The sequence below is a fragment of the Myripristis murdjan genome, chromosome 1 (assembly GCF_902150065.1).
Source record: "Myripristis murdjan chromosome 1, fMyrMur1.1, whole genome shotgun sequence".
Taxonomy (NCBI): domain Eukaryota; kingdom Metazoa; phylum Chordata; class Actinopteri; order Holocentriformes; family Holocentridae; genus Myripristis; species Myripristis murdjan.
In genome coordinates, this window is record NC_043980.1 from 31,225,345 (window position 1) to 31,241,572 (window position 16,228).

At 43.7% G+C, this 16,228-nt stretch overlaps 1 protein-coding gene across 3 annotated transcripts in view; it reads left to right on the forward strand.

The window, feature by feature from the left end:
- The window catches only part of myh11a (myosin, heavy chain 11a, smooth muscle), a 32,410-nt gene that overhangs the window by 9,651 nt on the left and 6,531 nt on the right, over positions 1-16,228 (forward strand). For 2 of the 3 annotated variants that reach the window (XM_030065014.1, XM_030065031.1), the window contains exons 4-30: positions 1,028-1,055; positions 5,683-5,782; positions 5,920-5,946; positions 8,420-8,512; positions 8,669-8,732; positions 8,981-9,079; positions 9,203-9,346; positions 9,445-9,540; positions 9,668-9,786; positions 9,938-10,090; positions 10,351-10,524; positions 10,703-10,876; positions 11,003-11,117; positions 11,521-11,714; positions 12,192-12,313; positions 12,409-12,478; positions 12,617-12,777; positions 12,993-13,101; positions 13,254-13,385; positions 13,706-13,912; positions 14,014-14,151; positions 14,303-14,426; positions 14,611-14,782; positions 14,986-15,198; positions 15,361-15,505; positions 15,745-15,951; positions 16,069-16,173. In XM_030065014.1, coding sequence (XP_029920874.1) covers positions 1,028-1,055; positions 5,683-5,782; positions 5,920-5,946; positions 8,420-8,512; positions 8,669-8,732; positions 8,981-9,079; positions 9,203-9,346; positions 9,445-9,540; positions 9,668-9,786; positions 9,938-10,090; positions 10,351-10,524; positions 10,703-10,876; positions 11,003-11,117; positions 11,521-11,714; positions 12,192-12,313; positions 12,409-12,478; positions 12,617-12,777; positions 12,993-13,101; positions 13,254-13,385; positions 13,706-13,912; positions 14,014-14,151; positions 14,303-14,426; positions 14,611-14,782; positions 14,986-15,198; positions 15,361-15,505; positions 15,745-15,951; positions 16,069-16,173 — 3,485 coding nt within the window. The remainder of the gene's footprint in view (positions 1-1,027; positions 1,056-5,682; positions 5,783-5,919; positions 5,947-8,419; positions 8,513-8,668; positions 8,733-8,980; positions 9,080-9,202; positions 9,347-9,444; positions 9,541-9,667; positions 9,787-9,937; positions 10,091-10,350; positions 10,525-10,702; positions 10,877-11,002; positions 11,118-11,520; positions 11,715-12,191; positions 12,314-12,408; positions 12,479-12,616; positions 12,778-12,992; positions 13,102-13,253; positions 13,386-13,705; positions 13,913-14,013; positions 14,152-14,302; positions 14,427-14,610; positions 14,783-14,985; positions 15,199-15,360; positions 15,506-15,744; positions 15,952-16,068; positions 16,174-16,228) is intronic. The other variant, XM_030065022.1, reaches the window with a different exon arrangement.

The window sequence follows — 16,228 nt, forward strand, 5'->3', positions numbered from 1 at the left end:
AAGCTTTACTGGACAGTGAGAATGCCAGTATTTTTTTTTTTTCTTTTTTATGACATGGCAGTGAAGAGTAGCCAATGGATTGAAATGTATATATGAATCTCTGGCATTTGTTCCTTTGTACATTTTTCGAGCAGCTGACATCCCTCTGCCTCTCCTTCCTCTTCCCATTGAGTTTTAGTCTCTGGTGCAGAAGTGAGTTTGGTCTCAGTGTTGTTTTTGGATCTGTGTTCGAAGTGCTCGCAGTCTGACTCCCCTCCCTCCCTCTCTCTACCTTTATCCTTCCCTCTTTCTCTCCATCTGCCTTAATTAGGAAATGAAAAGAGGGAACAGACAGCATTTTGTGTGTACCAGTGGAACTGCAGAGAACTCAGCCAAGTGCTGTCCAAACCGAGAAAAAGCATCCATGCTAGTTTACAGTTCAGAGAGGGCGATACACTGAGGCAGTGCGTCGACACAGCAGGAGACGAAACGATCTCTCCCTCCTGGGACGGTGCACCCCATGTTCATCCTGGGGTGCCAAGTATCACAGGGATACATTTACAAAATAGCCTTACATGGGCTCAACATATCCTCAAAGCAGTATCAGCTTTTTATTATTTATTTATATTTTATCTATTCTGGGAAACTCTATGGCTCAGCACATAGAGAGTTGAATTTCATGGTTCAAATCAAGAGTATTTGCAGGAATTACGTGAATCCTTAGGCACGGGAAAGCCCTCATAAATGACGCAGTCCTAAGCCTTGAATGAACTCCTACTTGGTTTCAGCAGCTGACTCATTATTTGTTTTATTTTATTTGGGGGGTGCTCATTGTTTTATTATGTGTTTTTTTAAATACATAATAAAATATACATTTATACACCGTTTCTGCCATGACAGGACTTTGCTTTGTCAGTTTTCTTCACCGGTTAACTTTAATAATAGCATATAATGATAATAATGTAAACTGCACCGTAATATTAACATACCTTACCAGTATGAGCTAGTATGATCTAAAGTAACAAACTTTATTTCTTTTTTTCTACAGACCGTGAGGACCAGTCCATTCTCTGCACGTAAGTAAAAGTCTGATACCTTCAAACGCACCTTTGTTGCCTTTCCTTTGAGTTTTTCCTAGACGTCACATTGCAGAACGCCACACGGAAGGGGGCTGTATGTGTGGAGGAACAGTTACATAATGCTCATGTAAACACACAGTAAAACAAATGAGATGCCTCGGTGGTGTCTCATCTTTTAGCCTCCACCAGCTAAACTGCGGTAACATGGAACCATGCGGAGGTTAATGCCACTGTTCTTTGAGGTTTTAGGGGCAACTATGTTTTTTTAAATCTGGTGATAGGAGCACAGTCTTTAAGTTTGACAGAATGTAATGCCTTTAAGATGCAATGTATTCAAGTGGAGCCAAAGCGTCTGTAAGCTCATTCTCAATGGGAATGCTCCCAGCGGGTTGTGGGGTCAGCCCTCGCCGTCCTCACAGACCCACAGACAGGAAGTGTGCCCTGTATCCCGATGGGACAACTAGATTAGCTCTCCAAATGTTTGGGCTCCATTTGTTTGTTTACTTGTTTTAAACTGATTATTGAGAAGTTCTTACTGCGGGATTGGACATCTTCCCTTCGTCTGACACTGTTGGACTTTGGAATAGTGTGAATAGTGTGAAATGTAAATTTATAGAAATTATACCGGCTATCTTCTATTACAAACCTTTGACACAGTAAACAAAGTAATACGCTTTATGTTCTGTAGGGATTACCCACTCTCACATACTTCCCAGTGGCCTACACTAGCCTCAATTATAGATTCTGCTGATTTAACTGAATCTAGCTGCCAAAGAAAGAAAGAAATTGAATTGCTTTAATTTGTCTGTCCATCTATCCATCTGTATTCTGCCGCTTATCTGGGACTGGGACACACTGGTAGCAGGCTGAGGAGGTCAGCCCAGATGTTCCTTACCCTGGCCACATCCACCAGCTCTGCCTGGGGGATCCCAAGGTGTTCCCAGGCCAGCCGTGATATATAATCCCCCCACCTTGTCCTGGGTATACCCCAGGGTCTTGTCCCAGTTGGTCATGCCCAGAACACCTCCACAGTGAGGCGCTCAGGTTGCATCCTGAAGTGAACCTGACTATATCTAATCAGTGTCGTTCGACCTCTCACACAATCTCTGGCTCCTTCCCACCCAGAGAGGTGATGCACCAAAAGTCAGTTTCTGCACCTTAAGTCCAGTCTGCTTGGGATTCCAACCCGCCACCCGTGTTGCATCGCACCCGGTCCCTTCTCTTTCTGTCGTAGGCGATGGGCCCAATGGGAGGGTAACCCGACGTGGCCTGCCATGGGGTCAGCCCGGCCGGACCCCATGGCAGGTCTGACCACTCACCTACGAACTCCCCTCCCAAGCCTGCCTGCAGGAGGTATCCCTGTTCTGGGCAAGGTGCCTGTATTTCCATGGTGACCATTCAAAGGGGCTTTGTGAATTGCATTTTGTCTGGCTCTTATCCTTAGACCTCTCTGCCTTAGGTGTCCCTTCCAGGAACTACATACTCTGGACAGCACAGATCCCAGGATTATTAATCTATCTATTTAGTTTGGCTAAAAGTACTGAGTCAAATCTTTGACGCAAATTGTGGTTTACAAGCTCAAACCAAATGAAAACGTTGCAAGAAAGAAAAATTGTATCAAAATTCCAACTAGTGAATTGTAAATCAAACTGAATCAATGTTGACCCAAAGATTAATGCCCCAAGCTTACATAATACATTTGCACAGTTCTGATAGGCATGTAGTGGAGCCTGAGGATGCCACATGTCTTATGGTACCATACCACAGGATGTATCAGGTGCTATGTTGCAATCTTTTTGTGCAAGAGGAAGAATTCTTATGAACTTGATGAAACACATATAGATACATACATTCCCTGAATTCAGGTCACAAAAGATGGGTTTGGTGTGGACTTCATGTATTGTACTCCACTGCAGGCCACAGTTTGTCATATAGTAATTTAAGCTGGCTGGTATGCACCAACCAGGAGCAAACTAGAATATGAATATGTTAGAGGTGTAATTCTGGTAACTTCATCCTATTCTCTCCTCTTCTGAGCACATCAGCACCTTCCCTGCCCAGTATCCAGTCAGTCCCTGTGAAGGAAATGAGAGGAGGGGCTCCTCCTCAGTGGTCTGCTCAAGGCTTTGTGTACTTTAAACTGCCTGGTGCCAGGATGCTGCAAATTCTTTGATCACATCAGACCACTTCCTCCACTATCAAGCATTCTCTATCAGAAGTAGAATTTGGAGAAGTTTGGTTGTATTTTTTCCTGTTTATTTTTTGGTAGTCTAGCAGTGATGATGCATAAGCAGTTTCGAGTTTTGAACAGGATGTAGTTCCCCTAAGAAAGCCTACTGGAAATACTGTTGAAAATCTTTTAAAATACCTTTGTGTAGGTTTGATAGAAGTAATGTGACACAGTGGAGCCAAAATGCAATCTGTGCCTTTCTGGTACATCAGAAAGGCCCAAGTAGTCTCTTAAAGATGTCAGTTTGAACTATGGGTGGTGCTCGGCATGGCTTTGGAGCCATATATGGTAGAAATGCTTCTGGTACAGTGGAATGTCATGTATGACATTCGCATCTGTGTGTGTGTGTGTGTGTGTGTGTGTGTGTGTGTGTGTGTACTCATGTGTTAAAGTACGTGTTAAAGTACTAAATCATGGTAAAGAACATCTAATCAACAGTTAAATGTCAGACAATTGTATGGTTAGGTAGCAGATTTATTTCATAAATATTCCATAACAACCACAGGGAGGTCCCAGCAAAAGACCTTAAGTTGCGATGTCTTCGAGCAACAGTTTGTGTCTGCCCACAGCCATGTGTCATTTAGCAGGACACATCACTCACCTGTTCATTTAAGTCAACCTGCAAAAGATTTTCAGAAAAAAACGAAAATATTTTTATGTATTTCATTTTTCATGAATGATTTCTAAACATGTGAGCCAAGATAAGGATGAGTTTCATTTCTGTGACTTTATAGTTTATATGTCACTGTTGTTGTAGTGTGGCAATCTTATATCTCCAGTTTTGGGGGATTTTCATGATTTCATTTCAGTCAAAGGAGTACACTTTTCTCTGTGGATTCAGAAAACTCATTCATAACACCCTGGAGCTCAGAAATGCATTGAGGTCAAGCAAACACCAAGGTTGTCTTTTCCCTAAAACTCCACATTTCAGATATATTTTGACCTTACAGAAATTTTAGAGATGTTTTTTTTTTTTTTTTTTTTTCCCGAAATCCTCACCATGGCACCAAGAATGTGCCATGGGAAATAGTTGGGAGCCTGCTAAATCCATTCTCAAGATCTTGACATTTCATTTCCGCAGGGTCACCAGTTTCCTCTGTCTCATGTTTGTTGCGTGCGTACAGTAGTAGAATTGGACTGAGGGAATGAACATGTTAACCAAAGAGTGGCAGGATGTTGTTGAAGAGTGCTAAACCACAGCCTGTCCTGACCCTGCTGGGGGTTTACATAGATAGATAGATAGATAGATAGATAGATAGATAGATAGAAGAAATCCTATCTTGACTTGGAGTAGCCCTTCCTCATTTAATGACTTTTCATATGCCATCTGTTTTTGTTATCAGTCGTAAGCAGTTCCCACACTAGTTTGCAGCTCAAGTGTCACTATTACACAGATTTTCTATCCGTTATAACTGATATACTGTTGATGCAAAGCTACTGCTTAAAAGTAGTATTAGATCTTAATGATGATTTGTTGAGATAGAAGAGACAGAAGTGACAGTTTGTCAAACCATTATAGAGGGGCTTCTCCAAACAGTCCCATCAGAACTGACTTTGTGCTCGTATTTCACAGAATGAGACTGGTATGTTGAGCGTCCTCACCAGGCCTCCGCAGAAGACACACTAATTAGATTCTTCTTGGAGCTGCCAAACCCCAAGACAGAGCCATGGTGCATCCCATACACATGCTGCCTTTTATGGACCCATGTCTGCATGTGTGTCTGTGCTGGATGGCTGGTCGAGGGGTCTGGGATCGTTCAACACTGTCTTTTTATGTATCCAAGATCAAGGGCCACATTTTCCAGAAAAAAACAGTGCGCCTTTGCCGCTTCTGTTTGAAAATACCACATGATCAATCAATTGGCAAGATGGCAAATATTTTTAGACTGGTTAGGTTAATAATCGGATGATTTCCCAACATCATAAGCATTATCCTACAGCTTAAGTATCAAAGATTTTGCCACCATAAAACTGATATTCAGCTGTCTCTGTTGAGTATTAGACCAGTTGCCCTTCATAGTCTATAGCTCTGACTTATATATAGCTCTGTAACTAAGCTGAGTGGTTGAAACTTCAAACATTTAAATATTTAAAGTACATTTTGCGTATGAATTATGTATGTGATAATAAGTAAATGCACTTTTGATTGCAAAAGAGTGCTTAAGATAAGCAGTTATTATGGTGATGGAGTCATAGATTGGGCCTGTATGGTCATTAGCTATTGGCTGTGTTAGTCAGTGGTTTGCACATGACTTCATTACACTTAAACTGAGTTATTGAACTGTGAAGCTGTTCGTGTTGTTTGTCTTCTTGTTACGTCCCATCCTTTCTTACATCTTGATCCCTCCTTTAACCCCATTAAATCTCTCCTTCCTTCTCTGTGTCTGTCTCTAGTGGAGAGTCTGGTGCAGGGAAGACAGAGAACACCAAGAAGGTCATCCAGTACCTCGCTGTAGTGGCCTCGTCACACAAAGGCAAGAAGGACACCAGCACTGTAAGTATCCATGTAAAGTGATCATGGTGGGCCAAAAGTTGGGATCTCTCAATCAGTTCCCTCTCTCTTATGGGAGAACTGAGTGGTATGTAGGAAATTGCCCCATTTAATCCTGTATCGCCATTTCCTCCAAATAGCAACAATCAGGATCACAGTTTGCCTACGTGAGTAAAGGGGAATGCCTGGAGTGTCTTTTTTTTGTGTGTGGTGTTTGTGTGATTTCCTTCCTCAGGCTGAAAAAAAAAAAAAAAATGCATGAAAGATAATGTCACTGAGTTACACCAAGGGTCTTCTCTCATCGAGATCAAGTATCAATGTTCTTGAGTTCAAAAGTTTTTATCTTAACATTTGTAACGTCATCTGATGTTAATTCTACCCTACAAGAGCACAAGAGAGCCCTCTCTTTTAATCCGAGGTGTTTACTTGACGTGTATCTGGTTCGTCATGAGTTTTTGTTTCATCCGTCTTCTACTGTATGAACACCCTTTCACTGCCAGCGGAGGGAGGTTAGAGCCTCTCTAGCAGTGAAAGGGTCCGTCACAGATCAACGAGCACAGTGTGAGCATGCCCATCTCCTCTTCTTGTCTATCAAACAACATTACATCCTGTTGTTTCACAGAGAACACCCCCCCTCTTCCTTCCCCTCCTCCCCTCCCCTCTCCCTCATCCACTACCTGCCATTTGCTCTTTACAGGAGCATGGCTGTCTCGTTCCCTACAGAGTTTTAGTGGACTTTTTGGTTTTGCACAGTGCATAGTGAGACTTTATTTACTTTTCAACACCCCAGCCAGGCCACCCCCTAACTGTGCCCACTCACCCTGTGTTAAGCCGCGATTAAAAACTGTTTTTGAGCAGCGCTTCAGAGTGGATCACGCTTGAGTAAGCCTGTGTCCTGATCCTGACTGCAGTGGATGGTTTTGCGGTGTCAGTCTAGCGGTGGTGTAGCCAGGGATTAAGTTTTTTGCCGCTGACCTGCTCACCCTCATGGTCATTCCTCTGAGGAAGAGATGCATGGAGTGTGTGATGTCTTCCGAGCCTGCCGTAGACCTCAGCTCAGCAGGAATTCATCTCTCATCTGCACTCCTCCCGCTCTCTGCGCACACTCTCTATCTCTCACTTTCTCTCCTCCTCGTTTTCTTCTTCTCCCCAGCGCTATTTTGACTCAACCTCCTGCTCTTATCTTTCTATCTGCTTGAGTATTGAAACTATGTGTAAAAGAATATTGCTTTCCATTACCTGTCACTGCCTTGCCACTTTTCTGTGCTCTGTTTTTCCTCTCTTTTTTTCTTCTTCTTTCCTTTCCTCCCCCCAGTGACTTCAGTGAGCTGGACCTTCCTTCCTCCTCTGCCAACTCTGACCTGCATCTGATCGGCTGGTCTGTATCTTCCATTCAGCCTTTATTTTTTTTATTTTCATTCAACCTTTATTTTACCTTGAGAGACCATTCAGGAGGTAGCTGCATTTATGATGGTGTCAAGATGTAAAAGAATACTTGCAAACCAAGTAGATAACAATAAAAACAACAATGTATGAGAGCGAACAGTTAGACTACACGATAATAAACAATCTATGGAGTCAGCAATAAAATAGGAGAAATAAATTCTCTTTTTTTAACTATACAAAAGAGACTTTTTAGTGATTTTACAGCGTGTTTTCTCTATCACTGCCAACAAGAGGAGAAACTAATTGAACACATGGAATCCAGCTCTGAAGTTAGCAAACCAGTGAGCTTGTAAAGTATTCACCATTATTGTTGTCGTCCTCATATCGCCTCTGATGTTTTGAATCAGAACCTTTACAGCAGCCATCCTCTTCTGCGCGGCTGCTCGTTCACAGGTTAGCTGGAGGGAGTCTTGTTCAGCGAGAGGGAGAGAGTATTTTAAGGAGAGGAGGTCTACTGTGCCTGACCTTGATGCTAGGCTGATGCGGGCCCCTTTGATCAGGTGGATTAGCTCAATGCTGAGAGACGGGGTGTCTGGCTCAGTTACTGACCTTCACCTCACTCCACCCACACACCCACAGACTCTGCAGTCACGCTGGAGGCCAAACACATCTCCAGAGGACGCTTTATGAATCAGAATCATCTCAAATTGACCGCACACTGAATGCACAGAATTTGACGCAAATCATCAAAGATCCTGCTCCGTTATGTTACATGGACGCCTCGTCTGACCCTGCATAACGTCTCTCCGTCATCCTCCTCTTTGTTTGCGCGTCATCAGAAGCAACTTGTGCTCATTTTAACAATCTGGCCCAGATCAGCTCAACCTGAGGAAAATTGGTAGTGAAGTCAGCTCATTACTTAATGTGTCTGAGGCACATAATAGAACGTTGAATACCAAAGGATATTCGGGGATTAGCAGTTTCCTTTTTATAGATACATCCTCTTGTACTGGTACTCCGTGGTCAGCTGATAATTGTTTCGTTTGTTCTCAGGATTTATCTTTTTGGTAATCTTGTCCACAGATTTTTTTTTTCCCCTCACAAAATTCTGCTAGTCGACTGTTCCAACTCCCCCACCCCATCCCTGCCCTGCATCACCTGTCCCCACCATGCACCACCCCATCCCATCCCACCTCAGTAAACAACCAGCTGAAGTGTAACAGTGATGTTTTTGCATATCGCTGTCCTCACTAGGGGGAGCTGGAGAAGCAGCTCCTGCAGGCCAACCCCATCCTGGAAGCCTTTGGAAACGCCAAGACCATCAAAAACGACAACTCTTCTCGATTTGTGAGTTTATTATTGGACAAGTAGATGCTTATACAGATGCATATATAGTCAGAGCATGAGCTGATTGTTTTGGAATTTATGTTTTGTAAATGTTGTGCATTTATACTGTTCCGTCCATAAGCCACGTCTTGTCTTGTGTTTCATCTCTTCTAACAGGGTAAATTCATCCGTATCAACTTTGATGTCACTGGATACATCGTCGGAGCCAACATTGAGACTTGTATCCTGAGATAATGTTCTCTTCTACTTTGTACACATTTGTTTCTTACACTGGGAAAACTCCTGACACCTGGATTATGATAGTGTGTGTCTGTGTGTGTGTATGTGTAGATATCTAACAGCAACTTTACTCTACAATTAAAAATGAACCAAAATGCAGAGGAAGGGACTGGGGAAAATTAAGATGACACCTGCTGTAATGCACTTTAAGAAAAGACAATATCATCCTTAACCGCTGACTGCTCCCAGACCTGTTGGAGAAGTCTCGCTGCATCAGACAGGCCAAGACAGAAAGAGCCTTTCACATCTTCTACTACATGATCGCTGGTGCCAAGGACAAGCTGCGTGGTATGCTGCGGATAAATCTAAAATCCATATCCGATAAGTGATAAACTCTGCAGCTGTAGGTGTTTTACAGTTGTGGGAAAACACACTGGAAGGCCCACACTGACACTTGTGTTATGTTTCCAGAGGAACTTCTGCTGGAGGCCTTCAGTAGCTACCGTTTCCTGAGTGCCGGCCACGTCCAGATCCCTGGCCAGCAAGATGACGAGATGTTTGAAGAGACTATGGAGGCCATGAACATCATGGGCCTCACAGAGGAGGAGAGAACGGGTATCAGATAACTCTGACCTCCAACCAGAGATTGGTTAGAATAAGATGGTGGTTTGGTGGAGCTCTAAGGAAATCTGTGTCTTGTCTCTGTGTTTCAGGTATCCTGAAGGTTTGCTCCACAGTGATGCAGCTGGGAAACATTGAGTTCAAGAAGGAGAGGAACCAGGAACAGGCCACCATGCCAGACAACACCGGTTAGACACAACCACTACTCCACTGTTAGGAATATTGTTGTTTTTTCCAACTCTGCAATGCTGAACTATGTTGACACTGCATATTACTTTTGATCACATCCCCAAATGCTTCTCCCTCTCTCTCCAGCGGCCCAGAAGGTGTGCCACCTGCAAGGCATCAATGTGACAGACTTCACCCGTGCCATCCTCACCCCGAGAATCAAAGTGGGCAGAGAGGTGGTGCAGAAGGCGCAGACTAAAGAGCAGGTATAAGCATGGGTGGCACTGTGTATGTTGGGGCACGCTTATGAATAAGAAAATTGATACTGTGGTTAATTAACTTTTTCAGAGCTTTTGTTTTAATTTAATTCATTACTTTGCTCTCACATGAGCTATTTTGTGGTTTGTGTTATGTTAGGCTGACTTTGCCATCGAAGCCCTGGCCAAGGCCATGTTTGAGCGTCTGTTCCGCTGGATTCTGGCCCGGGTCAACAAGGCTCTGGACAAGACCAAGCGCCAGGGAGCCTCCTTCCTGGGAATCTTAGACATCGCCGGATTTGAGATCTTTGAGGTAAGGACATGCTGGTCACAGATGGATCACAAACCACTAAGCTCTTGCTTCCTCTTGCGTCAAGAGGATGAGATATCTGTCTAACTCTCAGGGAGTAAACAATGTAATGCATTAGTTTTGAAGGCTGCAGGCGATACTCTATTATTGTACCATGAAATATGACCAAATTAATGTAAAAAGACACATATATTTGAGAATTTGTATTTTTGCATATTTGTTTTCAGATTCAGTTTCATTGTCTTCTTGTCCCCCAATTGCAGGACAACTCCTTCGAACAGCTGTGCATCAACTACACCAATGAGAAGCTGCAGCAGCTTTTCAACCACACCATGTTCATCCTGGAGCAGGAGGAGTACCAGAGGGAGGGCATCGAGTGGAACTTCATTGACTTTGGTCTCGACCTGCAGCCCTGCATCGAGCTCATTGAGAGGCCGGTGAGTAGGAGACTGAGACATATGCCATACACATGTACTGTATGCACAGGTTAGGCCACATAGGCTCCCTTTACCCACAGCATAGGTATTTGTAATGTGGTAGTTTGTGTGGAGTAACATGAAGCAAGTCCTGAGATCAGCACTGTCATGTCTCCCTTATTTCTCCATATTTCTGCAGAACAACCCTCCAGGCATCCTGGCCCTGCTGGATGAAGAGTGCTGGTTCCCCAAAGCCACAGATGTCTCCTTTGTGGAGAAACTCATGAACACACAGGGCAACCATGTGAAATTTGCCAAGCCCAAACAGCTCAAAGACAAGACAGAGTTTTCTGTGCTTCATTATGCTGGGAAGGTGAGAAAGCTGTTGAGCAGTCATACAAAATAATGTCATAAAAAACTAAATTTTTTGGATCTGTGAAATGCCCTAAAGGATTTTTGGTTGGAATGCTTAAATAATTCTGTGGCGTTGTGGCTGTAGGTGGACTACAACGCCACAGCCTGGCTGACAAAGAACATGGACCCTCTAAACGACAACGTCACTGCCCTGCTCAACAGCTCCTCCAGCCAGTTTGTGCAAGACCTCTGGAAAGATGGTGAGTTCTCTCTTTTGCAACATCTGAATATTTCTCTGCATGCATGCAAGAGTGCATGTCCTTGTAAAGGAATTACTGATGAAGATGGATAAGAGGGGTTTTGAATGTATTTATTTGTGGAAAATGTGTCATTGTCCTACTCTTTGCTTCATTGGTACATGGGGAATAACTCAGCTGAGTGATACTATCTTCAAATACTATCAATAGGGATATTTATTGGCCATAAAACAACCATTTTGTCACAGCAGGTGTTACAATGGCAGATTTCTGCATATACCATTTTGGAAAGAAGAGCTTCCATTTAAATATGAACAAAACATTCACAAAACAATTTTACTCAGTCCTGGACTGAGAACAGTTTTGTCTGTGAATATGATCTGTTATGATCTGTTGTGTGTCACAGCGGACAGAGTAGTGGGCCTTGAGACCATAGCCAAGATGTCAGACAGCTCCATGCCCAGCGGTTCCAAAACCAAGAAGGGAATGTTCCGGACCGTGGGACAGCTCTACAAGGAGTCCCTGGCCAAACTCATGACGACCCTGCACAACACCCAGCCCAACTTTGTTAGATGCATCATCCCCAACCATGAGAAGAGGGTAAAGAAACGCAAACACTGTCCCTAGGGTCTTTGAAAGGTCAAATCGTACGGCTGAATTGTCCGTTTTTCAGCATAAGCAGATTCGCACTTTGTTATTGCTTCTGGGATTTCCAGATTTAGTCAATTTCACACAGCGAAAGAGTAATTTCAACTCTGGTCTGATAAAATAACTTATAAATTAGGGATCAAGTTATTTAAAGGTTATTAGGCGTATTAATTTAATGAAATGTTTTCGAAATAAATACAATCCCTTCTTTCAGTATTGACAGTTTATCCAGAGCTTTGATGTGTTGCCTCATGGCAGAGTCAAACTTACCTCTGTCTTTTCTTTTATATCTATCTGTCCCTGGAGGGATCTCATCCCAAATATTACTATCCAAATAATGCTTTTCCCAATACCACTTCATTATTTTGGGGATTGTTTGTATTTGTTTCATTTAATGATGTAATAAAAATGAAATCCTGTTCTGCTCAGGCAGGGAAGCTGGATGCCCATCTGGTCCTGGAGCAGCTGAGGTGTAACGGTGTGTTGGAGGGGATCCGTATCTGCCGTCAGGGATTCCCCAACCGAATCGTCTTCCAGGAGTTCCGTCAGCGGTGGGTGGGATCTGATGTGAATGATTGGCCCATAAAAATTCAAATCAAAATTCAAAATTCAAAGCATGCCCTCTCTCTGTCTTCCTGCCTCACAGTTATGAGATCCTAGCTGCTAACGCTATCCCCAAAGGTTTCATGGATGGCAAACAAGCCTGCTGCCTCATGGTAAACTGATGTCTTCTCAAACCCTCAATCTAAACACGTTTTTCAATGCAGTCATAGCCTTTTTGTGCAGATGCATTTAACCGTGCCCTAAATAAGCCATCGATACCTCCTGTTTCTAATTTTTCCCTGTCCGTGTAGATCAAGCATCTGGACCTGGACCCCAACCTGTACAGGATTGGACAGAGTAAGATCTTCTTCCGTACTGGAGTGCTGGCCCAGCTGGAGGAGGAGAGAGATCTGAAGATCACTGTGGTCATCATCGCCTTCCAGGCCCAGGCCAGAGGCTTCCTGGCCAGAAAGTATGCATATACAGCCTCCTGACACCTACTTCTATTGCCTTCTAATGTAGCTTACGATGCATCACTCTGCATCATAGTGCTCCCACAGTCAGTACAGTACTTAGTCTTTCACAGCACCATCACACTGGTTCTCTGTTGGCTTAGAAAACAGTTTATTTTACATTACATTGTAAATGATACAGTGGTCATAGTGGTTTTACTGTTGTATTTTTAAGGGCATTTGCTAAGAGGCAGCAGCAGCTGACAGCCATGAAGGTGATCCAGAGGAACTGTGCTGCCTACCTCAAACTCAGGAACTGGCAGTGGTGGAGACTCTTCACCAAGGTCAAATAATGCACATCGTCATGCACATTTATGCAATCAAAAACACAATACAGTCTCACATTTAAGTCTCGTAATATTTCATGTAATGTTAGAAACGGCTCTTAATTACAGTTATGAATTTTACATTGCCTTTCCATCCCCCTGAAATACAGGTCAAGCCTCTGCTGCAAGTGACCCGTCAAGAGGAAGAGATGAGTCTGAAGGAAGAGGAGTTACAAAAAGCCAAAGACGTTGCTGTCAAGTTTGAATCTGAGCTGAAGGAGATCACCTTGAAACACACAACGGTACAGGATGAAATCTGAATGACACAAACTTATCCATATACTCCCAGTCTTCAGTTTTCTTTTTGTTTTTCTTTTTTTTTTTAACTTTCATGTGCTGTCACAGCTCCCACTTTGGGCTTTCGGGATACAAGCACGTTCATATCCCATTTTGGTTTAATTCAATTGGGTTTGTTAAGTGGATGAGTAAAAGCAGGCAAGAAAGGATTCCTTCCTATTCTATACAGGCACCAGTAGAGCCACAAATCTCTTTTTTGTGGTCTAAAACAGGGTTTTACTGAAAATGAAGCTAAGCCCCATCTTTTCCTGTATGTCTGCTCTAGGTTTTGGAGGAGAGGAACGCCCTGCAGGAGCAGCTTCAGGCAGAGACAGAGCTATATGCAGAGGCAGAGGAGATGAGGGTCCGTCTGGCAGCTAAGAAACAGGAGTTGGAGGAGATCCTACACGAGATGGAGGCGAGACTGGAGGAAGAGGAAGACCGTGCTCAGGCACTGCTGGTGGACAAGAAGAAGATGCAACAGCAGATGCAGGTCTTGCTATCTTACCTCTTTCATTTATCTACAGTCTGACAATGTAATGAAATGGCAGGAAAAAAAACGAATGGAGCTGTACTATCCTCTTGTTTCTGTAGGATTTGGAGGAACATTTGGAAGAGGAGGAAGATGCACGTCAAAAGCTGCAGCTGGAGAAGGTTACCTGTGATGGAAAGATCAAAAAGCTAGAAGATGACATCCTGGTGATGGAGGACCAGAACAACAAGCTACTGAAGGTAAGTTTGCTGCTGGCAAAAGCTGATGTATATGATGATCACAAATAATTCCTTCATGTAAACAAATCTCAAGAGTTATGCCAAATCACCTCACCTCTTTGTTAAATGATTACTTACTAAAAGCAAGACCTGCTGAAATGGAACTTTGTAGGAAAGGAAACTAATGGAGGAGCGGATCGCAGACTTCAGTGCCAACCTGGCTGAGGAAGAAGAGAAGTCTAAGAACTTGACCAAGCTCAAGAATAAGCATGAGTCCATGATCTCTGAACTGGAGGGTAATTATCTTTCATGCATGTTTGTTCTTTAAATAAGCGCAAAACTCTGATTATTATAAGCAGCCTTTGTCTTCACATATTTCTCACTGAGGGACTGAGGCTGAAAATGTTTGCGACTCTTATATCTGATGTCTTTTGGACATTGCATGTAGGCTAACCGATATCTGTCTGCTGTCCCTTATAGTCCGCTTGAAGAAGGAGGAGAAGGGTCGCCAGGAGCTGGACAAGGCCAAGCGTAAGTTGGAGGCAGAGTCTAATGACTTGCAGGAGCAGATAGCTGACCTGCAGGCCCAGATTGCTGACCTCAAAGCCCAGCTTGCCAAAAAGGAGGAGGAGTTACAGAATGCTTTGGCCAGGTAAAGTCGCAATTAAGTTGCAAAGATAGTTTTATCTCCCGCACACCTACTTAAATAGTTCTTAACGACTGATTAACAATAAACTCAGATCATAATTTAGTGTCTGAAGGAGAACAGCACCCTCTGTTATCCTCAAAATGTGAATATCAGTGTCTTGGATTTCTGTTGTTGTGATATCCTTGATGCGTTCTTCTGTTCTCCAGACTAGAAGATGAAACGGCCCAGAAGAACAACGCTCTGAAGAAGATCAGAGAGCTGGAGGGACACATCTCCGACCTGCAGGAGGATCTGGACTCTGAGCGGGCAGCCAGGAACAAGGCAGAGAAAACCAAAAGGGATCTTGGGGAGGAGCTGGAGGCCCTCAAGTCTGAGCTGGAGGACACCCTAGACAGCACTGCCACTCAGCAGGAACTAAGGTGGGTCAAACAAGACTGAAAGGCAGCACATAGATCCTAAATGCAATAAATCACCTTCTGTCCCTAGAATGCCAGCACTCAGTCAGTGGTGTTAAGTAAAGGATCAAGAGCCTTGTTTTGAATTTATCCAGTAAATGCCTAATTCATCCATCCTGTTTGCAGAGCCAAGCGAGAGCAGGAGGTGACCCTGCTAAAGAGAGCCATGGAGGAGGAGAACCGCACCCATGAAGCCCAGGTCCATGAGATGAGACAGAAACACACCCAGGCCGTGGAGGAGCTCACTGAGCAGCTGGAGCAGTCCAAACGAGTAGGCCCCCATTACTTCTTATGTTCTCATTAATACTCAGTTACCTATTATTTCATGGTAGTATACAATATGCCTCATCAGCACATCTATTGTATCTATACATCAGGCACACCGTTCTAGATCAAGACTGGGTACTTTCTGTCTCACTCTCTTTTGATTATCACCTCAGCCTAACAGTGTAATGTACAGCATTTTGGTTTTCATGGGATATTGATCACTATTTTCTCTCCTCCTTTCAGGTGAAGTCGAACCTGGAGAAGGCTAAACAAGCCCTGGAGAAGGAGACGTCAGAACTGACAGTGGAGGTGCGCTCGCTGACCCAGGCCAAGCAAGACGTCGAGCACAAGAGGAAGAAGGTGGAGGGTCAGCTGGCCGACCTGCAGTCACGCTTCAATGACAGCGAGAAGCAGAAGGCGGAGCTGGGAGAGCGCTGCTCCAAGATCACTGTAAATGGCTATCAGTACTTATAACGGTCTACCAATAGTTGAAATACAATGCAAGTGGAAGGTGTAAGATAAAAACTCTTTGTTTTTCCCCCAACCGTCACCTTTGTCCCCATGCAGGTTGAACTGGAGAGTGTGACTAACCTACTGAATGAAGCAGAGGGCAAGAACATCAAACTGAGCAAAGATGTTTCAAGCCTCACCTCTCAAGTCCAAGATGCACAGGTATTGTAAACAGTTAATGGTCGATATGTAAATCAGTCCTGTTACACTTAATCTG